We start from the raw sequence: 26,654 nt of genomic DNA, 5'->3' as shown, positions 1-26,654 counted from the left end.
TGCATGGTCCATCACAACACCCGTATTACGTATAAAGTAAAACCGTTGCCACAGCATGAACTGGAAGAAAAATCAAAGACATTATCTATCTTATACCTTGAATTATAAACGTCGAAGAGCGATTCTTCTGTACTGCATAGGTATATCCACTTGTGTCGTGACGTGGATGCTGCACAGTATAATCGGGATTCAGCATCGCTCGGTCTTCGGGCATTTAAAACATCAGAGATAGACAAAAGCAACGGTATTACCGCGTTATCGCGGTACAGGATCGCGATCTCTCAATGTCATCCGTCTGCCTCGCGAAACGCGACGTCTGCGGACACAACTTGCTTTATGTACGTATAACTCCGTCAATCCACGTTCTACAATGTAGGTTATGCATTCGCGATTACTTAGAATCTTGCGAAAACTGGCGATTGATTATAGATTCCTCATCCATGGTAATCAGTTGTGCTATTTTTACCCCATCTCGAGACGGAAACTTCGTTGGACGACCCTTCGTATTTCGCCTTCTTATTTTCCTCCGAATACCGAACCTTCAGCCCCGGTAATGACTCGCTGTCCGGTTTTACCCCCTTCGATATTATGCACCCTTTAGTGTCTGTCGCGTGCCAACGGCCGCTGACCGTATTTCTCATTTTTAACCTATTTTTCGTCCTCAGTCAAACGTCCTTTTTTGAATGTCTAAATTAACTGATTCGTTTTTGAAAATTGAAAACGACCAATTCCGCGAGACATTCTGGACGCAGATGAGTATGTGGTAAAATGTTGGAAAGAATTTCTCACGCGATTACGATCCACCTGTTTTGTTCAATAGTCAAGATCCGGGAACTTTTTTTTACCAAACTTTGGAAAACAGCGTTCGAAGAGAAAGAACGGATTACCTGAGAACATGGAAGGGGCTGAAAATGGGAGGGCAGAAATCGCATCGGAACTAGGTGAAACTGTCGTAAAATTTTTGCAACGCGTAGCGTCGATTAGCATCTGCCCCAATTTTCCCGGTTCTTCCCACAGGACTTCCGTGATCCGGTGATCTCGTGACCTTTCATCTGCGCAGACAGCCGCAGTGGGGAGAAACGAGGGGATTCGATAAATTTTTTTTTTTTCTTCTTCTTCCCTTTCTTTTTCTTTTTCTTCATCGCATATTGCAGATTTTGTACTCGGCATCTCACATGTGGATATATACTTACATACACACATCTGCGACGGGTGTGCCGTCGAAAGAATGGGAAGGTAGTAGGGTAGAATCCCGAAGGAACAGATGATCCCGTTTAGGAAGCTGCAAAGGTGCCCCATTCGTCTGGAGACGTTACGGGGGTCATCATTTGCCGTTACAGTGATTCTCATTGCTGATTCGAACAGATTCTTTTTGATTCTCCGATAAACATAATCGTATCATGATGGAAAATTTAAAACAAATTTATTGGAATTTGAAAAAAGTTTTAAGAAAGTACATAATTTTCGTCTGGACGAACGTTCCAAGCATTTAAAATGGATCCTGATTCAAATAGTAGACAGATTCGATTCTTTCCATTCTTTCTTCATGCTCCGGGTGTTGTTTCATAGTCTGTCTAATGTGGTGATCGGGATTCTCGAATGCTACTCTTTACCGTGTTTTATTAACGATCATCCATCCTTATGATGCAAAAATCTCTGAGAGATCCGTTCCAATTTGAGAACCACACGAGCCCACAGGTACGCCTTGAATGTAGATACACTCACGTGTGTATATCCACTCACACTCGGGACCAGGAGGGATTGCGTAAGCGGTCCCGAAGATTCCCGCAGCAGTGGTGTAACTCACAGCCACCTAAGAGGGACAGTAGAAGCCGTCGAAGAAGAAGGCACAAGGTGGCCCAGTGCAGGGAGCGAGAAACGGAGGGTGAAACCCCCGGGAAACCCCATCCATATAGTCCCCGTGCACGGTGCGTTGCTTCACGTACGACGGACCATCGACACGCGGCACGCGCCAATAATATCACAATAGAAATCCAGCATCTGTACCTCGGCCGAACGAACGATACCCTCTGTGTTGGATGGGACACGCTGACCCGCGTCCAAGATGCATCGCTTCGTCTCCGTCTATCGTCTCTCCGGACTTATTGCAGGCCAATTTTCACGTAACATTTACATCGCTGCCTCCCCCTCTCGATTCATCTTCTTATGGACCAACTGCCGCATCTATGTACGCGTCAATGGATTCCTTAGAAAGGAATCGAACTACCAAATGACTGAATGAATGTTCTATGCAGAGTTGAGGGCATCGGTGGGGTTTTGCAAGATAGTTACTGATCGGATACTTTGATGAGAAATGAGTTACTTGCTGATTAATTACGTCAGTGAGGCGCATGCGGTAACCGTTTTTCATTTTTACTTTCAGTATCACACTTTTCTTTCGTTATTTTGTATTACACTTTGGTATGTGTCTAGATGTATTAATCTGTCAAAGAAGTTGATGGGTTAATCTGAATTTCGAGTGAACTTTAACTTCTGAAGAGAGAGAATTCGGGGTCGATCGTTTATTGTAATCATTACCCGATAAGTGTAACCTCATAGGTTTCTATTAAAAATAGTCACCGATATGCAGTAAACTATAAGTTTCCTGAAACTTGTTTCAAACTGTCAAAAAAATCAGTTCAACAAAACGTCTTGGTCATTGTAAGTTTATCCGTTCGGCCGCAGGTTCCAATCATTGTGGCTTCTAACAGATTTTTTGTATACCTTCGAACCTTTCGAACAAAGTTGAGATCTCGCATGAGAGAATATGTGTTGCAATTTTCATCCGGTCATACTAAATAGGATTCTTACCCAAAGTGCCAAAGATCTTGACAAGCAGAATCAGACCAGCGACGAGCTTCGAATCATGCAAAAATGGTTTATACCGAATATCCACATGACATTTATTGCATCGCCAATGATCGGAGAGGTGAAATTAGTTTCAGAACGTCCGATTCGTTCCGAAGTCACAGTCAATCCACTGTCCGGAAGACGTTCGTTCGTCATAAACTAGCTACTAAGAAGTATGACGGTACGGCGAGAAAAGCCCGAAGCCAAAAGCCAAAAGCCAAGGTGAAAAGCCCCTGCAGTGTCATTATAGACGTTGCGTAATAAATTGAGCATATGTCGCATACTGCAGGCGTAGGTACACCAATAAGGAACAGCAACGATAACGGTGAACAAACGAGCACGGTTCCGTGTAGGTACACAGGCAGCTGCTTAAGGGGTCTCCGACCCCTGAAGTCGTCCTAGGCTACGTACTCGTCGTCTCGTGCAGAGTTCCTTCCTTCGTAGGCATGAGGCTGCAGCTGAGTAGTTTTTCGCGGTACACAGGCACGCCGCCTACCCACCCTTATATCCAGCGTACACAAAATTCTTAGTAGTAGGTATGCGTGCAGAGACGTGGACAAAAGCGCGTGGCCCACACCACGTGAGGACACTGCATATGATCGCCGGTCGAAAACCTCGGCGCGGCGGCGGTCTGGCGGTTTTCATTCGACCTTCGAGGGGGATGGAAACGGGGTGGGAGTTCACTTCTCGACGTTTTTGCCGCGCTCCTTGATCGGTCCTTATTGTAGGAGTTCCACCCTCTCCTAAGGCCGGTGGAGGAACAATCGAGCGTCAAGAAATCACCCCGGCGAAACGGAAGGAAGGAAACAGAGGCCTTTGCTATACATGCGTCTACATATATATATATAAACATATGCGTGTGTCTGTATATATATATATATATATACATATGCGGGGCGGTTGCGTCGCGGCGATTAAGTCAAGCGACAGCTGATCTACCCTCACGACATATAAACTTGTGCCCTTACGCGAGGCGTTTCGCTTCTTGCAGGTAAATTCTCTCACCACCACTTACCTTCGATGTATCGCCACCCGTGTGCTCATGCCATTACACACATGCACAGACACACACGTTGCACCCTACTCCCCCCTCCGATCTAGGTTGGCGGGCCCCAAGGGCTGCTATTTTCTTCGTTGGCGCGAGCCAAGCTTTCCTCATTTGACAGATGCGGAAGTACGTTATATGCTCCGTTCAACTCGTATGATGTGGGTACACATGCAATGAGCCGTGCGTGCCATACACCACGTTTGTACAATTACGCCTTGTCGTGTATGGTAATTAGGACTAGAAATCCCGGAGATATTTTTAAATTTCTTTTCGTTAATGTACAGACTTTGCTAATTGATGCAATCCGATAATTTTATAGGTGAAAGATGGAATGGCAAAACGGTGTAAGTGCTAAAATATCGGAAATACGGGTTTTTTTCGTGAAAATGTATTAAAAAAAATCCATATGCACTTCCTTGCGAAACGGTATGACTGCAGACTGACGACAATTTATTCGCGAAGTTATAAAAAGTTGGCACGACAAAAAAGTCTAGATGTTGACATTATGATTTTTCAGGAGAGTAAAGAACTTTCCCAAAATTTGATTGATTAATTTAAAATGAAAATCATAAAGTACATTTCAGAGTTTTTCAAGCTCTTTTAAATAGCCAAACACCCGATCCGATATGAAAAAATGACTCGCGAAAATCGATTTTTTCCATGCCACTGTAGGTTTGCGGTTCGTCCCAATTTTGTTTTTACATTGGATGCTGATTAAAAACACAATTACGATATTAAAATTATGAAACAGATATAAATCGGTCTTTCTCGGCGATAAGCCTTGACCTTGTATGGGTCCTAGTTAGTTCAAAGTTTGCAAAATCACTTACTATCAGGACTTATTTCAACAAAATTAAAATTTCACAATTTTGTTAGCAAATTATGTTCATTTCGACACTTACACCGTTTTCGATCCTCCCTAGCTCACCACTTTGCTCTGTAATATTTGGAAATTTGTACAAATTTGAAAGTCTACAAGCGGATCTTATTTGTTAACATTCAAGTCATCGATTCATTTTTGTTCCATAATTTCAATATCGCAATTATGTTTCTAATCAGCATCTAATGTTAAAAAAAATTTGACATAAAAGGCATTTTTCGAAGGTGGATTACCATATTGAATCTGGATTTAGGCCATTTGAAAGAGCTTGACAAACTCCAAAACGTACTTTTTTATTTTATTTTTCTAATTAATTACTTAATTTTTTGTACAGTTCTTGCTCTACTGAAAAATCAAAATAATTTCACACCGTTTCGCCGTGTCACCCTTCAGTTTGAGTTAATATATTTTTCTGTCAACGGAAAAAAATCAAAGCACACTCTCACATATCTTACTTGGACGAGTTTTGAATCCAGTTTTTTTTCCTAATAATTCAACGTTGCATTAAACGTTACAAACTTCAAATTCGTTATTTGTAAAGAGAAATACCTTAGCGATGAGGAAAGAAAAACGTAGTTCTGCCCAAATTCCAGAACGTCTATAATTAGTCATGGTGGTTATATGCGTACGTTTAGCAATGTGACTTTCTACGGGAATATCATATTTTACCGATTACAGGTAAACCCTTTCTACTCAGGTAAGAGACAATCGAGGAATCAGCAGGGGGTGTCATCGCTCCTTCAGGTAAATTTCGTGAATGCGACTTTCGATTATTCTAATCCTGTCCCCCGCTTACCAACATACCTGCCCAGCAGGATCTTGCGCGTTGAATGTAAACCGGCGAAAGGAGGAGACAACAAGCCCCAGGGGTCATTATGATCTTATTGTAAATTGAAAAGGCAGCGATCACGAGGAGCTTATTACCTACTGCTAACTTTTGTCAAAACAAAAGCCCCAATTTTCAGAATTTCGCTCACCCGTTGACTCGAGAATTCCCCATATTCTCTTCACTTGAAACGAGCCTTGCAATATATCAATAAACGCGTGTGTCCATTGATGGGACGAGGGTTTAATTCAGATATTGTCTAGCAAGCGTTAGCAGAACAGAGAGACCGTTATCAGATTGTTGGTAAAAGAAAACGTTAATTTTCTCGTCGATGAAAGTTGACTCTGAGACTAGAAAAAAATATTCTTTATTATAAGATAAGATTTCCTTGCTTGACACTTTCGAATTTTGAAAATTCAATCGTGAATAATATTCCATTCGCGAATCGTGGACTATAAAATAACGTGAAATTTTGAAAGAGGCTGACGACAATTTTGCTCAAACAAAATGTCCTGCCTTTTCGCAACAATAAATTGAAAATTCGTTGATCCTTTTCTACAAAACTTTTGTACAAGAGATACACTTTCGCCATATTATTTTCTCCGCAACGCCCAGTTCAACCTCCAGAGAACCGAATACAGGATTTCTCTTCAGGTAAACGCGTGTAGCTTTAACACACGTGCATATATGTATATATGCGAGGAAGTGGTGGATTGCGATTGGGTAAAGATCGGAAGAAAAGTCTCCCCCCGAAAGTACGGGGTCGTTAAATTCCTTCACACGCTCAAGAGGCAAAATGCGATGTGCCGGGGGTTCGGGGCCCAGACGACACGTATCGCTATCTCGGGTATTCGCCTGTAGCCGGCCGGCCATTGGGCCCCGATTGCAAAGGCGGGCCCTGATTGGCCCATCGCGTAACCCCAACGACCCCGAACGGGACCCCAAAAATTCACACGAGACTCGAGCGAGTCTAGAACCGGGCCCCGCCGCCCTGGGTTCCCATACTTCTTCCTCCTGCTGACTACCGCACCGAGCAGATGATCGCCGACGAATATCTTAAGTTTGACCTCAACTTGGTCACCGCCGGTCCGCCTGCCTTATTCGCCCCTTAATATCGTGCGGTGACCAGGAACCGGGATGAATCGATCCTATTTGTAAGGCACTCTAGTCTGGTCGGAACAGAGGCTGTCTCAATCGCATTGCATCCGGTCACTCTTCTTGTGCGGAAACGTTGGAATTTTTTTTTTTTTTTTCCAATCTATTTTCATCAACTTTTTACGAGGTTGCGATCTTTCTTAAACCAGCCTTCGGTGGGCTACGTTTCGTCTTATTTTATGGCAATGAAAATCATTTAATTCTTTTTCCAGTATTAGTTTTTCCAAATTTCTCGATAATCGTTCACACTAGGTATATAACATGTCTGAACCCCATGCTGAATATTTAAAACGTTTTCATATGTTACATATAACGGGATTTAGTCGTGGATGTATAGAAAATCTTAGAACCTTTTTTCTATTAGTCAGCCTACGACTGTTTCATTCTATCTCAACATTAATTATTTTTCTATGAATAATTTATTGGGGGAAAAAATAATTGTAACTAACTATTTCACTTGGAGAATTATAAACATTTATTATGCATAGATTTGGGTTTACAACTGTACAAGCTATATGGTTAGGTACTTAGAAAAATAGTTTGAATATAATTTTAAATCATAAAATATGATAGGGATCAAACGTTTTTTGATTTCGTTAAATGTAATTATTTTTCATTATTTTTAAGTTTCTTTCAAATTATCGATGACAAATTGAAAATCCCTGCGGTTACATATATGTATATATATATATATATTTGCCTTTAAGTTAGCCGCGTATGGCGAACAGCTTCTAGATTTTCTTGAATGAAATTCTCAGCGAAGTCGGTGTTTTATTCGGTTCTTTTACTTGAATATGTATCCAGAAATACAAGATTCTTCTCAAGTATCGCAAACAGGTTCTCCTTACACGTATACCTAAGTATAAAATACGGCGATAATATCGCACGTTGAAGTTCTGAATGAACAGATCCGTGCTCACAGAAACAATTTTCAATCTCATTAACTCTGATTTGCAATTGCAAACGTGAACGCTCGGAATCTGGTAATCTAGATAGCAAATCTTTATCTCATCACGTAATTGAGCCGATGGATGAATCTTGCGACTTATAGCAGGTCGAAATTGAATATTTCCGTGAAAATGGTACGTATTTGAGTCACTGGTTCACATTATAACAACGCTCGGCAGGTGGTTAGGTGACAATTACAATTAGACAATAGGATATTTATAACTGCAGGTATTAGTTCGCGATTGTACCTAAGGGTTCGACGAATATCGTTCGTATCAGGTAACCGCCTGACCCTTCATCGAAACGATCAAAAGAGGCCAGCTTAGCGAGATTTAGGGCCAGGAATTACTTTATTACTCGATAAGCTGAATTTAGGTTCTCGGTAGATACCTGAAAAAATTTTAAATTTCATAAGTTGTATGAAAAGTTCCTCGGATTTGAGATTTTGGGTGGTTTTGATACAAGGTTGAATATTTTTCAGTCAAAGATTCTTGAAACTTAATATAATCCGTTTATATATCCAATTTGCAAAGAAACGTCGATCAAAGGAGAACGAAATATTTTAAAAAATAAATTCCTTACAAAATTTACTTTAAAAAGTTTACTTTTGACAAGTTTCATATTCATTCGATAAGTTGCTGCGTCTCTTCAGAGAAAATAGCAGATCATTTTTCCAATTTCCAAACAAAAATTGAAACGGAGAAAGCCCCAACGCGTCTGCGGTGAAACCAAATCATTTCAAATAACTCGCTACGTGCCTATAATTTATTCAAACTAGATCTCGATCGATCATCCACTTGTCCTACCTTAAACGCGCAAGTGACGTACCCATAGCTTATCTTTTATTTATTCTTCACGGTACTCCGTCCCGATAAGAAGATGATTTCACTCACGCTTCCCGGGGTCCAAAAACGTCTTGATAAGTTCTAACACTTTAAGCCTCCTATCCGGGTGATGATAATAAGCTTTTCAAATCTCGCGTTGTATATACGAAAACCGTAGAATACAACTTGAAGTGTATAATCGAAAAAAATTCTACTAATTATACAGATATCTGTTTTATCGATCATATTTAAGTCATGCTTTCCCTTTATATCAAAGCTGTAAGTGAATTGCCGGATTATTCTGATCAATCATCGATATACCGGATCGCAATTTCAACCGATCATACGTGTCAAAGTGATTTCAGTAATATCCTGGATGTAGAAGAAGACAGTCTCGTATCGTGCAATGCATCTTCTTTTTGCGATCCAAGATCTTTCTCGGCGAGATCATCGCCCCGTGACACCCTCTCGGTTTGAGCGAATGAAACAATGGGGTGCAGGGGTTGAAGCCCAGATGTTAATGTGCGGAACTTAGAGCCTGGGTAGAGACCGTTAGCGCCGTCCGTCAAAACTCTCGGAAGATGGAGAAAAAATTCGGAGACAAGAATCAAAGCGACAAAAAGTAAAATTAAAATTACCCAGAGAGTAGAAAAGAAAAAAAAATGGGAAGAAACAAAAAGCAACGGAATGGTAAATCGAGAAGCTCTCCCCCAGTCGTCTTTCCATTTGCAGTTACCCTTCGCTAGCGGCATTCCGCGGTAGTTTTACCTGCCAGACTCTCGTGGCGCCCACAGGTGGCAAATCCGCAAGGTTCTCGACGGTGTCTTCGAACTCCGGCCATTCGCCCGGGTCTCGCCGAGGCGAACAGCCGCGTCCTCGGCGCTACGCCACGTCGCCTTTCGAGCACCGACTGTACCTGTGCAAAAATCCGTGGGACATGGTCTATAAGGCCTATACCTGTGTGGTATATGGTTTATAAAAAAAACCTTGTGCAAAATTTTCTATTTCTTTTTCTCCTTTCATTCTCTCCATTTTTAAACATTTCGCAGAAAATTCGATCAAATTTTGTATTTCAAATTGTATGAAAGAATGACGCGTTTTTCCATTGTATCGTTTCCATTTTTTCGTTTATGAAATTACTAAAAAGGCGTACACTTTCAGCGCGGAAGGTGGACATTTTTTTTCACCACAGGTACTATCGTAATTTGAATTTTGGTGGAAAGAATTTTTGATCACATCTTTTTTAGTCATTTCAAAAATGAATAAATCGATATTATCGAAATTTCAACAAAGCCCTCCCACCGTAATTTGACCAGGATCTGGATCGATTACCATCATTTAGGTTGTTTGAACTCATTCTCTATATCGTATTTTTTGCAGGATTATACTAATCATCGATGCAACGTATAAACGTTTTCCGACGCTGTAAAATTTTCGGAATTTTTCTAATATAACCACCGCATTTCGAACTACCGTTATAATTTCAAGGCTTTATTTGCTACCCAAACTAGATAAAATCTCCCGATAATTCGGAACTGATAATTACTCGACCGTTATTTCAACCACTTAGGACTGATTTCTGCAAATAGTTCTCGCGTCTAGATCCAAAAATAGCCACATCGATACTTGTTCGGAATTATTCTTATATTACGGATGAACGAGTACAGATTATTATAACTTGATACTTTCTACAGATACAGAAAATGTAAACTGTTTTTTAAACTTTGCTCCTGTATTCAATTACGGCGGATAATTAGATACATTTTTCAATTTCATCAATTGCACTCATCGTCTGTTCCTCTGCAATATCGCGGTAGAAAATTACATCCGAACACAAGACTTTCACAGGGATCCTTGGTATTTCATTTCTCCTTTCACACAATTGCTCCGAGACATTTGAAATAGGTATACAAGAGAAAAAAAGAGAAAAGAAAACAAAAAAGGAAGCGGAAGGGTTGCTCCAAATTTAACTCGCCCCTGTTGAACCGAACCCCATTCTTACCTTGAATTTATACCTGATATGTGCACAATTCACACACGTTATTAGGATCGAGTACCAAGAACCTACAGTCCAAATTTTATGTATATATATATCGTCTCAGCAGACCAAGTATACTTCTTTTTCGCTAATTCCTCATCGATACGACTGCTGATTATCTCTGTGAATTTGCTTTATCTGGAACATTACAAAATTCGATTGTAGAAATACTCAAATGCAAGTATCCTCAAAACTTATAGAAGCCAGTCACTTATTCACTGCAACTTATCGCGCATTACCAAACTATACCGTCTGTACTGCATACCTCGCTTGAAGATATATTTACTTTCGGCGAATATCTTTATCTTAAGGGGATACGTCATTGAAATTCTAGAAATTGACAATTTTTACACAAATCTTCGATTACCGATTATTATGGGGACAATTAGGGGGTAACTCTTGTTGCCTACGCTCCTCCAATAGCTGTGGAATATTTCCAGAATTTTACGACGAGAATCGTAACGCAAGTAGCTTTTTAAAAAACACCACTTTTCGACGTTATTTTACGTAATACCTGGGTACCTACATATGAAACGTAACTGATTAGAACCGATTGGAAACCACTCGTTTTATCGAAAAAGTCTACGCGTTTCACTAACGTATTTCCTTAAGTCATCATTTATTTTCTACTTATATTACACAAAATATCCTGAAAACATTGTTTTTAATGATGTGTTAATAGTTGGTGAATTTTGAAATTCAGTATCAAATATTATAATGTACCTACTCGAGTATGAATCTCAGCGATGTAAAAAATTTGCAACAAAATATTTTACACACCAAGTGCAGTTATATGCGAATGAATTTACGGAATCGCGTAATGACGCTACCGTGTAATTCTCACGTTTACTTTCACAAAATTTTTGCGATACATTTCAATAGAGATATTATACATATCTTGCAATAAATTATCAGAAAAAAAAATCCTTAATCTGATAGGCTTGAGCCTGTAACAGCATCGCCATGAGAATTCTCAGAGTTCAACGAACTCCTAGAATATCAGGCGACTGGGTAAAATTTGGCGTGTGAGAGGGCAGATAGAGACAGAGATGGAGGGAGAGAGAGAGAGAGAGAGAGAGGGAAAGAAAAAACTAGTTACAACCCAACGATCGAGAGAGACAGAGGCTGGTTGAACTTCGATTTTTCGCACTTTGTCGGTATTTCGGGGATCCAGCTACCACGTGTTTCGGATCTTTTCTTAGTATATATCTACCGTTTTGTATATACGCACATGTATTCACGTGTAGAGGCGTATAACGCTGCAGCGGCGCGTAGAAGAGGAGCATAAGGACGTAGAGGGAGGTATAAGGTACCTGTCGTGTGAAAATCCCCGGAGAATGCGAGGGTGGTCCGGGAGGTCAGGTGAAGCATTGTCATCAAAGAATAGAAAAACCGGGCCTCGAGTCGTCGTACCTGCTTCATCCTGAAGATTTTTGGTCCTTTGGGGATTCCCCTGTTCCCTGCCCGCGGCTTCTTCATACGTCGTGCTTTGCGGTATTCGCTCGCAAATTTAGCCTTATAGTTTACAAAGAAAACAAAAAATTTCCTGTATATATGTGATTAGATGAAAAATTAATAAGACGGGAAGACATCGTTGCGTCAGACGCCACCGAGCTCTGTATGAGAAGATTTTGGAAATATATGACGAATGCATTCACCGATTTAACTCGGAATAATTCATGAATGATTATAGGCTTGACCCGGTGCGGTGGTACAAGCGGGAGGCAGGCTTCGGCTGATCGAATCGAACTGTGCCCGTAAGTAAATCGAATCCGCGAATCGTACGGTCTGCAAGCGGTCTTCGTAGCGGGCAACTATAATATCTAGGTGATAAAAATCTCCGCCTGCAACCGTGAACTTTGTGATCTCTCATGAATCGTGAGATAAGTTACATTTAGATACGTATATAAGTCGCGCCTCGGTGCTGCACTTGGTAAATTCCTCCATTTCTTTTATCAAATATACCTCACCTACCAGCGTGAAGGATATTCCTTTTTTCTTCGTTTTCCTTCTTTTTACAAGAATAACAGGGTGTATACGCACCGGGAAATTCGGGAATTCCGGGAAAAACCCGGGAAAAATACTGGAATGGTATAGTACTACGGGATAATGAAACAAATTTTGCGGTGAGTACGTAATTCAGTTTTTAGGAAACATTTTTCTACATTTTGTCTGGTTGACATTATTAATAATATAGTTTTTCGGCTGGCTAACATTGTATACAGCCGCTTGCGCCTGTATGTGCATGACTGCAATATTTTAGATATTCAAATTATTAGTGTATCCTGAAGTCCTTAATATGGCGATAAAAAGGTTTCGCACACATTGCTGTGATCTTAGACTTCGTGAACAGAATTCTGTATTTTGCGAGCTATGAACAACATTTATGAAGCCTAAAGCACGGTATTATAAAAATATATCACAGGTTTGTTATTTCTTTGATATGGAAAGTAAAACCGATAATCGATGTCAAGGTACCCGGGAAAAAAAATTTTCTTCACCAGGAAATCCGGGAAAAACCCGGGAATTTTTTTTTCTGATTTCCGTATACACCCTGAATAAGATCTCGAACTGATCTCGATGATGCAGCGAATGATCTTCATTTTTAACCGGCCGACGTCGGGCCCTCGCGATTTTAGCCGCGCGGGCATTGATTTCGGAGACAATAGGGCCCAAATATAATTAAATGGGCCACATAGACGGCCCCCCAGAGCTTCGGCTCGTCGATGCCGGTGCAGTTGCGGCTGCACCGAGCGGTTCCGTTCATTCCTCGAAGGAAGGAAGGAGGGCAGGCAGCCCTATCGCGGTAGGGAAAAGGTTTAGGCGGGACCTCCGCCGGCTCCCGATTGGCCAGCCCTTATCCCCACTCTGGGCTCTCGGACTTATATATACTCCTCGTTTCCGTTCACGAGGCATCATTCGAGCTTCGGAGTTTGCTCGGTGAAGTGTGTTTGCTCCTAAGTGAAGACGTCACCGTGAACCGCGACAAGTCTTTGAATTGTGCAGTGTGTTTTCTGTATAGGCAGATAATTTTGCAGTGTATTCTGTATATTATAAACTAGGCAAAACGAAGAAGAGCGATATACAAACAAGCATCGTTCAGTTATCCGTTTTTATCATTGTTTTTGCACTCCACTACGACCGGGTTCTCGAGTTCATGTCGATTATGCGGTGGAAAAATTTATCGGAGTCTTGTGAAGTGTGTCAATGCACAAGGTACATAATAAACCTGTAACAATATATATGAACATATTATATATATATGTATATGTATACATATACTTATATCACATGTTGCGGATATATTTATTCACGAATTATACGACATACTGTTTTTATATTGAACATGTCGAGTTTAAAAATAATATAAAGTTATGAGAAAAAGTGCTACGATCGGCTATAGAACCTCGATACCCTGCAGTTACGGGCATTTATTATTAATGCATTGATCTCCGGGAAGCGATAAATGTGACCATGTGTGAGAAAAAAAAAAAGTGAAGTGAAGTAAATCGAGTTCACCATATGACTCGTTTTTGATTTTTTTTTTTTTTCGCCTCACGCTTGGGGATCGTTTCTCGTCTTTATATTCTCTATATATTTCGTTGGATATTGTAGTTATTTGTTATCAGATAATACACTAGCAGAAACTACATTTGTCGTGGCATAATATTTCTTCTTGGTTTATACCTATTGCGGTTGAATTAAAAACTAAAATCGAAATGGGAAAAAAAGATATGCAATGATTGAAACTTTCGGTGGTATTCATGAACGAGGAAATTCTCACCCTCGTGTAAGAGCGAGACTATGCAGAGAAATGATCGCTAGAAATTAGTAGTTAGTACAAAAAATGATCGACACATCGTAGCCCGGGTTCGCGCGCTAGTGTTCCTCTCCTCTCCTCTCCCTTTCTCCCCCCTCCCCTTCGTCGGCATATTTCTCTCTCTGAGACGTCACTAACGTAGAGCTCGCTCTCAGTTGCGTGCAGGGAGTCTGCCAGTGGGAAGCGTGATATATACTAGTGAGAAGGCCTACAAGAGAAACAATAAAAAGAGATGGTGAATTTTCAGTCGAGTCGAAGGAACTACGGAGTCTATTGATCGTAATAAGCAAAATTTCCGCAGTATCGGTACGAGTTTTGTTCAAATTTAATCAACAGCAACAATTTACCACCTTGCAATTGTCTATACTTCGCACTTTGGTTTTGTCTTGAATGTTTGAGTTTTATCATTTTTTTGTCTTCTATTTCTATCTCTGTTTGGTCTCTCTATTACTCGTAGACTGTTTTGTGATTTATAGGTATGATATCTATTTCTCTGTACGCACAAAAGCGGTGTAAAAATTCTGCCGTTTCTTTGCCGCACATCGTTCACAATTTTATATCCGTAGTTTTAACCTATCTGTATTTGTTTTAGGCTCGAAATTGTCTTTTGGTATGTCGTAATTTGTTTGTTTCTTCCCATTTTCCTTATTCTCGCTACGAATCTACGCGGGTATATCAATTTATCATGAAATACGCAACACATTTGTGGTGACTGCTAGTAGTTTTAGCGCGCTTTTTCTTAGGTTATGTTAGGTTATGTTACATGGCTGCTCAGGAAGCACGCTTGGATTGCCGATCGGAGTTTTTTTTTCTTTGTGGTTAATTCCATTTTGCACCGTAACTGGGTTTCTATTTCGCTCTGTAAAAATTGTACACGATTTAAACCCAAGCTCTATATCAAATGTACAAATTGGTAAAACAGTGTTTTTTCAATCTCTTTTCAGACTCTTCAAAAATGCCTTCAAACTCACTACAACACCTGAAACAGCGGTGAAACAACGACCGCTGTCCCGTCGTCTCGTTGGCATGACGTCGCGAGGTCACACCAGCTCGGAAATAGTGCTGCCATCTACCTCCGGCAAGGAGAACGGATTCGCACTCCGTAGTCCTCATGCCTTCAACACGAGTCCCCAGAAGGTAAGAAAGATGATCTGTAATATCGATTTTACTTTGCCCGGCTTCAAAACGTCGCGTTAATAATTTCGTCAGTTTTGAAAAATACTGATTTCAACTCTCTTGTTCGGTTTTTCCAATTTCGTGAAATAATGTCTTTTATCTTCATATAATAGTTATTTTCATTTTTTTTTCCTTCAAGTGGTTCAAATTTGGAATCAGTTACCGAAGAAAATTCATGTCGGTTATTTATTACGCAAAACTTAAAGTCTTCGTTAGTTTTCGTACAATGTATCATTTCGTATGTGTTTTATTCAAGGTGTACTTATGTCTTGTCAGATTGATTAGATTCGAGTTTTAAACGGAGCCTGTAACCGTAAAATTCTATCGTTGTTATGAAAATTTAATTCGTTGAACGTGTTTCCTGTGCGTTTTTTCCTGCTTTCTTACTAATCTTACCCGTCGTTTTCTCTCCTCAAGTATTTAAACGGGCTAATTGAGAACTGATAATATCTTAAAATCTCGATGAAACAATATTGATATTACCGTGACTGTATTTCTATTCTTTTTTTACAACCATTTTCCGCCGAGACATCGTTGAATTTATTTTATTTTATCGTCGCTGCACAGATATGCGCGTGTATATATCATGTCGAATCTGAATACGTAATTTATTCACGGTCAATTAGCCGCGGTATCGTCGTGCACGTGCAGCATTATAGATATTTGGTGAAAAACCGTCGCGTGGCTGCAACGTGAGCAAAGGCGTTTCATGTGTACAGCTGTCGCTTTAATTTGAAACGGTTTACACACGAGCCACAATAAACAAACATCCTCTATCAAATTTGCATTCGATCATAGATTCGAAATGTTGGGGAAGCGACACGCCAACTCGGAAGTATTATACCGATACGAAGATCTGACTCGCGATTATATACGTGCCTTCGACCGATGTGGATGCATTTTACACGTACGATACGAGATCTCGAATGCTCACTGATTTTTCGATAATTTATTCAGCACCTTGCCCCAGTCGCGCTGCTCATTCATTTCCGTCCGCATATAGTATCACTCGGCATTCAAGATTTTATTAAATAGGTACCGGGCTATTTCAGATTAGCCGCTGTCGACGACGTGATTCCAATATCGATTTCAGACCGGAAGTCAAGTAAACCGAATCGTAAATTTACACCCGACAAACTACTTCAAAATGCTCTCGTATCTTTTCGTCACAACTTTCCGTTACGGTTCCGTTAAGAATGAAATAATTTCATATTTTTTACAATGAAAATGATAACAATTGAACGAATTTATTTTCCATTTCAATCAACCTAAGCCTCAAGGTTCTTTCATTTACTATTTGACTTCTTTTCAACAATGATAGAAGGTTAGGATAGAAATTTTACAGATACCCGACGATATTTTACTTCGACGACGTCTAACAATTTGTTTATTATTTATTTTCTAGTTCTCCCTATCGAGGCCGGTAAAATCTCGTGCGCCTCTGGAGGATTGCGATCCGAACAGCCAGGACAGTGGATATGGGGCGAATTTCCCGGACAAGGATGACGTCAAATGTCAGGATCAGTTCAGGTTCGCGGAACCATTGGGTGTCGCACCAAGACGTTCTTCCGCCGAATCCCGGAGTCCGTTGCGATCCCCGCATAGATCACCGATCAGAAACGTCAGACCTCCGCTCTTTAGGAGCCTTTCATCCGGCTCGGAAAACATGGACGACGGTTTCACCGAGCTCATCGACATGGACACCTTGGACGAGAACACGCAGTTACCCTGCGGATTGTCCTCTCTTCTCTCCGGTCAGATCATGTCCGAGAAGCCGATGGAATGCGAGCCCACGACGCCGGAAAGCCGGCCGAAGCCTTCCTTCCGGCGTTCCCTCTCTCTACAGAACGAAAATATCACCCCACAGAGCTCGAGGGTCAGATCCTGCCTGTTCAGATCTCCGAGCGCGATATCCTCGGTGTCAAGATTATCCTTCAACGACAGTCCTCGGTTGGTTTCGACGCCCGTGTCACCTCCACCAAAATCGTTCAAGAGACCGGAACCACCGACCGACGCCAGTCCAGCATTCGTCAAGAGATCTAGAAAATCTAATAGTCTGCAGGATATATCCGAGCAAACTACCAGCCCGAAGAAACCGTCACTTCAGAGATGTTTCTCGGAGACCGAGGCCCACGCGCACATCAAGTCTGCGATTCACAGAAGTACAACCGACGCTGATCTCACTGGAGATTTTAGCAAACAGTGCATACTGCCATTGGCCGAAGGACAGCACGAAGATCTTAAATCGATATCCTCGAAGACTTTGGCGTCGCTGATTCGCGGAGAGTTCAATGATCGTGTGAGGTCTTTTAAGATTGTAGATTGCAGATATCCGTATGAATTTGAAGGAGGCCATGTAGAAGGCGCCTTGAACCTCTTCAGCAAAGATATGATCGAACAGCATCTACTCGAACCGTTGAAGAATGTTCCGGAAATTCAATCGGACGCAGAAAAGCGGGATATCATTGTTTTTCACTGTGAATTCTCCTGGGAAAGAGGACCGAATCTTTCTCGGTTCCTTCGCAACATAGACAGACAACGTAACAAGGAACACTATCCTGCGCTCCATTATCCAGAAGTTTATCTCCTTCACGGTGGATATCAACAATTTTACCATCAGCAAAAGGAACTCTGCTCGCCTCAAGGATACAGACCTATGCGGCATCCTGATCACGAAGCAGATTTGCGCCAGTTTCGCAGCAAGAGCAAGAGTTGGCAAGGGGAAAAATCGCGATTGAACGGTTTCACTGCCCGTGCTAATCTTAAGCGACTCGGTTTATAGAGTTCTGTGACGTTATAGCTTAATTCATAAAATAGATACTATATGTGATCTCGCGAGTGTGAATGTGTAAAAAGAAACTAGCTGAGAATTAAAAGGACAAGTTAAAAGAGTCGTACTTTGTTCAATGCTATTTTTTTCCTCGCTCCATATCTAGGGAAATATTAAATATATTTTCAAGATTTATGAAAATACCTGTTTTTGTACATATAATAAATTTTAAGTATATGCATATATATATATATATATGTATGTATATGTATGTATATATATATATATATATATATAAAGTATCAAGCAAGTACAAGGAGCAGAATAAAATGCCTAATGCAGATCATTAATCACTTACAGTAAAATATTGGAGAATAATTATAATGTGAACTGAAAAATTAAATATGTACATAAGATTATTACTGCCTCAATTTGAACGATGGCAAAAGCAATAGCCTGATTGTAAATGATGGCAAAAGCAATACAGCTGTACACAGGTGTCATGTGTCACAAATTTTAATGCTTATATAAAATTGGGCAGGCATCCCACTGTACAGATATGACACTACTCCGGATGCAGCTACTTTTTCTAAGTCCAAGAATGCGGAGAGTTGAAACGATTCGCGGTATAGGCAGTCTGACATGACGGCGGTCAAAAATGCATTGATTATGAATGTAATTGAATTTCTGTATCAAGAATAGTGTTATATTTTGATGTATTATTAATCCTTCCATGAATACATTTTACAAAATTGAATATTTTTGTTATCGTTTTTTCCCCCGATTCTTGTTTCTCCCCTTTCCTTTCTTTTTTCCTGTTCTGATACAAGAAATATATATGAACTGATTTCATAAAATATGCAAAATTTTGAAATATTATTCTATTTTTACAGTTGTTTTGTAATGCGATACACATTCTTCTATATAAGAATATAATTCTTGATACTAAAATAATGGCTTTACATATTTATTAATCATACTTCACCTGTCCTGGATCCCTGCTAATATCGCTGATGTAATCACGGCAGAGTGTGTAGTGAGAAATTAAAATTGAAGGCATGCGAGGAAATTAATTCTCGGAGAGCATATATGAATGATCCTTTTTTATTTTTTCAAGATTTACATGTATAGGATACATCCTCATCGTTGAGTCGATTTTTCATACAAAAAATACTCGATTAAGTACTCTGACGCCAGAATTTTTCCAACCTAGATTTACGAAGCTCATGTTTTAGTAACTTAGTTATACGGCTTTGCCTGAAGTCAAGCAACTATCAGTGCAACTTTTTTACAAAAAAAAATGAACAATAACAATACACCCCGTAGAATTGACAAAATGTAATAGTTTTTCAATGTAGACATCCACAAATTTATTAAATGGTAGAGTTGCGACAGCGTGTGACAGAATGGTTTGATATAAAATGGATATTTATGATTCAATTATCGATTTAGAAAGAAACGTCGGATAGAATGCCTTCTTGCAAGTCCATTTGAAATGGCGAATTTCTCACGGTATTATTATTTAGTATTTATCAAATCACTATAAGCTTTCAGACTGGCACTTTTCAAGCTTATTGCAGCTAATACAGCTTCAAGCGTTCAGTTTACTTTACTTTTGACCTCGATCAAATCCTTGATTTGCATAGAAGTGAATATCGTATCTAGGTGAGAAATTCATTTTTTTAGCCCTTAATTATGTTGTCTTTCCAATTTTTGTAATTCTGTCTGCAACTATTGATTCTCTCCAATTTTTTTGCCTGATTTCTTGTTGGGATCCTCATCAAATTCTGTGTAATGGAATCTTTCCTTTTGTGGGCTGTCACTTTTCATGTGTTGATTGCAGCGTATTCCGACTGTGCGACATGGATGCCTTTCGCGTTCGTGATTTCCGGAAACACAAAACTTTTCGTCTCCGGATCGATTTGTATGATCTTTTCTAGGTGAATTGAACCATCGGGAACTCGCGAAACGCAGCGAAAAGTGCGTAGGAACATCGGCTAAAGAATTACGACTGAAAGATGAGCAGCAAGAGAATGACGTGATAACAAATTCGTTTTTTGGCTGTAACTTTTGATCCGTTGCTCGCAGCGTATTGGCACTGCGCTCAATCGATTTCTCTCGCAAAATGACGTCGAAATGGTGCCCTAAAGAATCAATTGCAGCACTTTTCAAAGTCGTCGAAGATTTCGCCAAAAATCCAAAGGGGTTAGCCGTACTTTTTTTGCGATTGTTGAAACCGAAAATTTCTGGTCTCCGAATAGATTTGTATGACCGTTTCTTGGCTGATTGGAACCCCAGGAACTCGAAAATCACAGTAAAAAAATCGTGGGACCAACAGCAGAGAAATGACGATGAGAATCTGCAGTTTTTTGGCTGTAACTTCTGATCCGTTGCTCGCAGCGTATTGGAACTGCGCTCAATCGATTTCTCTCGCAAAATTACGTCGGAATAGTGCCCTAAAGAATCAATTGTAGCACTTTTCAAAGTCGTCGAAATTTTCGCCAAAAATCCAAAGGGGTTAGCCTTACTTTGTTTGCGATTTGTGGAGCCGAAAATTTCTGGTCTCTGAATTGATTTGTATGACCGTTACTAGGCTAATTGGAACCCCAGGAACTCGAAAATCACAGTAAAAAAAGCGTAGGACCAACAGCAGAGAAATGACGATGAGAATCTGCAGTTTTTTGGCTGTAACTTTTGATCCGTTGCTCGCAGCGTATTGGGACTGCGCTCAATCTATTTCTCTCGCAAAATTACGTCGGAATAGTGCCCTAAAAAATCAATTAGAGCACTTTCCAAAGTCGTCGAAATTTTCGCCAAAAATCCAAAGGGGTTAGCCTTACTTTTTTTGCGATTTTTGAAGCCGAAAATTTCTGGTCTCTGAATTGATTAGTATGACCGTTTCTAGGCTAATTGGAACCCCAGAAACTCAAAAATCACAGTCAAAAAAGCGTAGGACCAACAGCAGAGAAATGACGATGAGAATCTGCAGTTTTTTGGCTGTAACTTTTGATCCATTGCTCGCAGCGTATTGGGACTGCGCTTAATCGATTTCTCTCGCAAAATTACGTGGAAATAGAGCCCTAAAGAATCAATTGTAGCACTTTTCGAAGTCGTCGAAATTTTCGCCAAAAATCCAAAGGGGTTAGCCTTACTTTTTTTGCGATTTTCGGAGCCAAAAATTTCTGGTCTACGAATTGATTTGTATGACCGTTTCTAGGCTAATTGAAACCCCAGGAACTCGAAAATCACAGTGAAAAAAGCGTAGGACCAACAGCAGAGAAATGACCATAAGAATCTGCAGTTTTTTGGCTGTAACTTCTGATCCGTTGCTCGCAGCGTATTGGGACTGCGCTCAGTCGATTTCTCTCGCAAAATTACGTCGGAATAGTGCCCTAAAAAATCAATTGGAGCACTTTCCAAAGTCGTCGAAATTTTCGCCAAAAATCCAAAGGGGTTAGCCTTACTTTTTTTGCGATTTCTGGAGCCGAAAATTTCTGGTCTCTGAATTGATTTGTATGACCGTTTCTAGGCTAATTGAAACCCCGGGAACTCAAAAATCACAATTAAAAAAGCGTAGGACCAACAGCAGAGAAATGACGATGAGAATCTGCAGTTTTTTGGCTGTAACTTCTGATCCGTTGCTCGCAGCGTATTGGGACTAGGCTCAATCGATTTCTCTCGCAAAATTACGTCGGCATAGTGCCCTACTCAATCAATTAGAGCACTTTCCAAAGTCGTCGAAATTTTCGCCAAAAATCCAAAGGGGTTAGCCTTACTTTTTTTGCGATTTTTGGAGCCGAAAATTTCTGGTCTCTGAATTGATTTGTATGACCGTTTCTAGGCTAATTGGAACCCCGGGAACTCGAAAATCACAATCAAAAAAGCGTAGGACCAGCAGCAGAGAAATGGCGATGAAAATCTGCAGTTTTTCGGCTGTAACTTTACAGGTGTTGCTCGCAGCGCATTGGGACTGCGATCAATCGATTTCTCTCGCAAAATTACGTCGGAATAGTGTTCTAAAGAATTAATTGCAGCACTTTTCAAAGTCGTCGAAATTTTCACCAAAAATGCAAAGGGGTTAGCCTTGGATTTTTTTTGGCCGAAAAATCTTTTGTCTGGGAATCGATTATTATGACGCTTTTTAGACTAATTCGACGCCCAGGAACTCAGAAAACACATGAAAAACAGCGTAGGACCAGCAGCAGAGAAATGGCGATGAAAATCTGCAGTTTTTCGGCTGTAACTTTACAGGTGTTGCTCGCAGCGCATTGGGACTGCGATCAATCGATTTCTCTCGCAAAATTACGTCGGAATAGTGTTCTAAAGAATTAATTGCAGCACTTTTCAAAGTCGTCGAAATTTTCACCAAAAATGCAAAGGGGTTAGCCTTGGATTTTTTTTGGCCGAAAAATCTTTTGTCTGGGAATCGATTATTATGACGCTTTTTAGACTAATTCGACGCCCAGGAACTCAGAAAACACATGAAAAACAGCGTAGGACCAGCAGCAGAGAAATGGCGATGAAAATCTGCAGTTTTTCGGCTGTAACTTTACAGGTGTTGCTCGCAGCGCATTGGGACTGCGATCAATCGATTTCTCTCGCAAAATTACGTCGGAATAGTGTTCTAAAGAATTAATTGCAGCACTTTTCAAAGTCGTCGAAATTTTCACCAAAAATGCAAAGGGGTTAGCCTTGGATTTTTTTTGGCCGAAAAATCTTTTGTCTGGGAATCGATTATTATGACGCTTTTTAGACTAATTCGACGCCCAGGAACTCAGAAAACACATGAAAAACAGCGTAGGACCAGCAGCAGAGAAATGGCGATGAAAATCTGCAGTTTTTCGGCTGTAACTTTACAGGTGTTGCTCGCAGCGCATTGGGACTGCGATCAATCGATTTCTCTCGCAAAATTACGTCGGAATAGTGTTCTAAAGAATTAATTGCAGCACTTTTCAAAGTCGTCGAAATTTTCACCAAAAATGCAAAGGGGTTAGCCTTGGATTTTTTTTGGCCGAAAAATCTTTTGTCTGGGAATCGATTATTATGACGCTTTTTAGACTAATTCGACGCCCAGGAACTCAGAAAACACATGAAAAACAGCGTAGGACCAGCAGCAGAGAAATGGCGATGAAAATCTGCAGTTTTTCGGCTGTAACTTTACAGGTGTTGCTCGCAGCGCATTGGGACTGCGATCAATCGATTTCTCTCGCAAAATTACGTCGGAATAGTGTTCTAAAGAATCAATTGCAGCACTTTTCAAAGTCGTCGAAATTTTCACCAAAAATGCAAAGGGGTTAGCCTTGGATTTTTTTTGGCCGAAAAATCTTTTGTCTGGGAATCGATTATTATGACGCTTTTTAGACTAATTCGAGGCCCAGGAACTCAGAAAACACATGAAAAACAGCGTAGGACCAGCAGCAGAGAAATGGCGATGAAAATCTGCAGTTTTTCGGCTGTAACTTTACAGGTGTTGCTCGCAGCGCATTGGGACTGCGATCAATCGATTTCTCTCGCAAAATTACGTCGGAATAGTGTTCTAAAGAATTAATTGCAGCACTTTTCAAAGTCGTCGAAATTTTCACCAAAAATGCAAAGGGGTTAGCCTTGGATTTTTTTTGGCCGAAAAATCTTTTGTCTGGGAATTGATTATTATGACGCTTTTTAGACTAATTCGACGCCCAGGAACTCAGAAAACACATGAAAAACAGCGTAGGACCAGCAGCAGAGAAATGGCGATGAAAATCTGCAGTTTTTCGGCTGTAACTTTACAGGTGTTGCTCGCAGCGCATTGGGACTGCGATCAATCGATTTCTCTCGCAAAATTACGTCGGAATAGTGTTCTAAAGAATTAATTGCAGCACTTTTCAAAGTCGTCGAAATTTTCACCAAAAATGCAAAGGGGTTAGCCTTGGATTTTTTTTGGCCGAAAAATCTTTTGTCTGGGAATCGATTATTATGACGCTTTTTAGACTAATTCGAGGCCCAGGAACTCAGAAAACACATGAAAAACAGCGTAGGACCAGCAGCAGAGAAATGGCGATGAAAATCTGCAGTTTTTCGGCTGTAACTTTACAGGTGTTGCTCGCAGCGCATTGGGACTGCGATCAATCGATTTCTCTCGCAAAATTACGTCGGAATAGTGTTCTAAAGAATTAATTGCAGCACTTTTCAAAGTCGTCGAAATTTTCACCAAAAATGCAAAGGGGTTAGCCTTGGATTTTTTTTGGCCGAAAAATCTTTTGTCTGGGAATCGATTATTATGACGCTTTTTAGACTAATTCGACGCCCAGGAACTCAGAAAACACATGAAAAACAGCGTAGGACCAGCAGCAGAGAAATGGCGATGAAAATCTGCAGTTTTTCGGCTGTAACTTTACAGGTGTTGCTCGCAGCGCATTGGGACTGCGATCAATCGATTTCTCTCGCAAAATTACGTCGGAATAGTGTTCTAAAGAATCAATTGCAGCACTTTTCAAAGTCGTCGAAATTTTCACCAAAAATGCAAAGGGGTTAGCCTTGGATTTTTTTTGGCCGAAAAATCTTTTGTCTGGGAATCGATTATTATGACGCTTTTTAGACTAATTCGAGGCCCAGGAACTCAGAAAACACATGAAAAACAGCGTAGGACCAGCAGCAGAGAAATGGCGATGAAAATCTGCAGTTTTTCGGCTGTAACTTTACAGGTGTTGCTCGCAGCGCATTGGGACTGCGATCAATCGATTTCTCTCGCAAAATTACGTCGGAATAGTGTTCTAAAGAATTAATTGCAGCACTTTTCAAAGTCGTCGAAATTTTCACCAAAAATGCAAAGGGGTTAGCCTTGGATTTTTTTTGGCCGAAAAATCTTTTGTCTGGGAATTGATTATTATGACGCTTTTTAGACTAATTCGACGCCCAGGAACTCAGAAAACACATGAAAAACAGCGTAGGACCAGCAGCAGAGAAATGGCGATGAAAATCTGCAGTTTTTCGGCTGTAACTTTACAGGTGTTGCTCGCAGCGCATTGGGACTGCGATCAATCGATTTCTCTCGCAAAATTACGTCGGAATAGTGTTCTAAAGAATTAATTGCAGCACTTTTCAAAGTCGTCGAAATTTTCACCAAAAATGCAAAGGGGTTAGCCTTGGATTTTTTTTGGCCGAAAAATCTTTTGTCTGGGAATCGATTATTATGACGCTTTTTAGACTAATTCGAGGCCCAGGAACTCAGAAAACACATGAAAAACAGCGTAGGACCAGCAGCAGAGAAATGGCGATGAAAATCTGCAGTTTTTCGGCTGTAACTTTACAGGTGTTGCTCGCAGCGCATTGGGACTGCGATCAATCGATTTCTCTCGCAAAATTACGTCGGAATAGTGTTCTAAAGAATTAATTGCAGCACTTTTCAAAGTCGTCGAAATTTTCACCAAAAATGCAAAGGGGTTAGCCTTGGATTTTTTTTGGCCGAAAAATCTTTTGTCTGGGAATCGATTATTATGACGCTTTTTAGACTAATTCGACGCCCAGGAACTCAGAAAACACATGAAAAACAGCGTAGGACCAGCAGCAGAGAAATGGCGATGAAAATCTGCAGTTTTTCGGCTGTAACTTTACAGGTGTTGCTCGCAGCGCATTGGGACTGCGATCAATCGATTTCTCTCGCAAAATTACGTCGGAATAGTGTTCTAAAGAATTAATTGCAGCACTTTTCAAAGTCGTCGAAATTTTCACCAAAAATGCAAAGGGGTTAGCCTTGGATTTTTTTTGGCCGAAAAATCTTTTGTCTGGGAATTGATTATTATGACGCTTTTTAGACTAATTCGACGCCCAGGAACTCAGAAAACACATGAAAAACAGCGTAGGACCAGCAGCAGAGAAATGGCGATGAAAATCTGCAGTTTTTCGGCTGTAACTTTACAGGTGTTGCTCGCAGCGCATTGGGACTGCGATCAATCGATTTCTCTCGCAAAATTACGTCGGAATAGTGTTCTAAAGAATTAATTGCAGCACTTTTCAAAGTCGTCGAAATTTTCACCAAAAATGCAAAGGGGTTAGCCTTGGATTTTTTTTGGCCGAAAAATCTTTTGTCTGGGAATCGATTATTATGACGCTTTTTAGACTAATTCGAGGCCCAGGAACTCAGAAAACACATGAAAAACAGCGTAGGACCAGCAGCAGAGAAATGGCGATGAAAATCTGCAGTTTTTCGGCTGTAACTTTACAGGTGTTGCTCGCAGCGCATTGGGACTGCGATCAATCGATTTCTCTCGCAAAATTACGTCGGAATAGTGTTCTAAAGAATTAATTGCAGCACTTTTCAAAGTCGTCGAAATTTTCACC

The 26,654-nt window shown here is 40.5% G+C and overlaps 1 protein-coding gene across 4 annotated transcripts in view; it reads left to right on the top strand.

Moving 5' to 3' along the window:
• LOC124413484 (M-phase inducer phosphatase-like) overlaps window positions 1–18,441 on the top strand; it is an 87,525-nt gene extending 69,084 nt beyond the window's left edge. For 2 of the 4 annotated variants that reach the window (XM_046894081.1, XM_046894082.1), the window contains 2 exons: window positions 15,334–15,526; window positions 16,971–18,441. In XM_046894081.1, coding sequence (XP_046750037.1) covers window positions 15,334–15,526; window positions 16,971–18,347 — 1,570 coding nt within the window. In that variant the 3' untranslated portion in view covers window positions 18,348–18,441. Of the gene's footprint in view, window positions 1–14,556; window positions 14,696–15,333; window positions 15,527–16,970 lie in introns of those variants that run through there. The other 2 variants (XM_046894083.1, XM_046894084.1) reach the window with 2 other exon arrangements.
• The last annotated feature ends 8,213 nt before the right edge of the window (window positions 18,442–26,654 follow it).

This window comes from Diprion similis, chromosome 12 (genome assembly GCF_021155765.1).
Source record: "Diprion similis isolate iyDipSimi1 chromosome 12, iyDipSimi1.1, whole genome shotgun sequence".
Classification (NCBI taxonomy): domain Eukaryota; kingdom Metazoa; phylum Arthropoda; class Insecta; order Hymenoptera; family Diprionidae; genus Diprion; species Diprion similis.
This window is presented reverse-complemented; position numbering and strand designations above follow the sequence as displayed.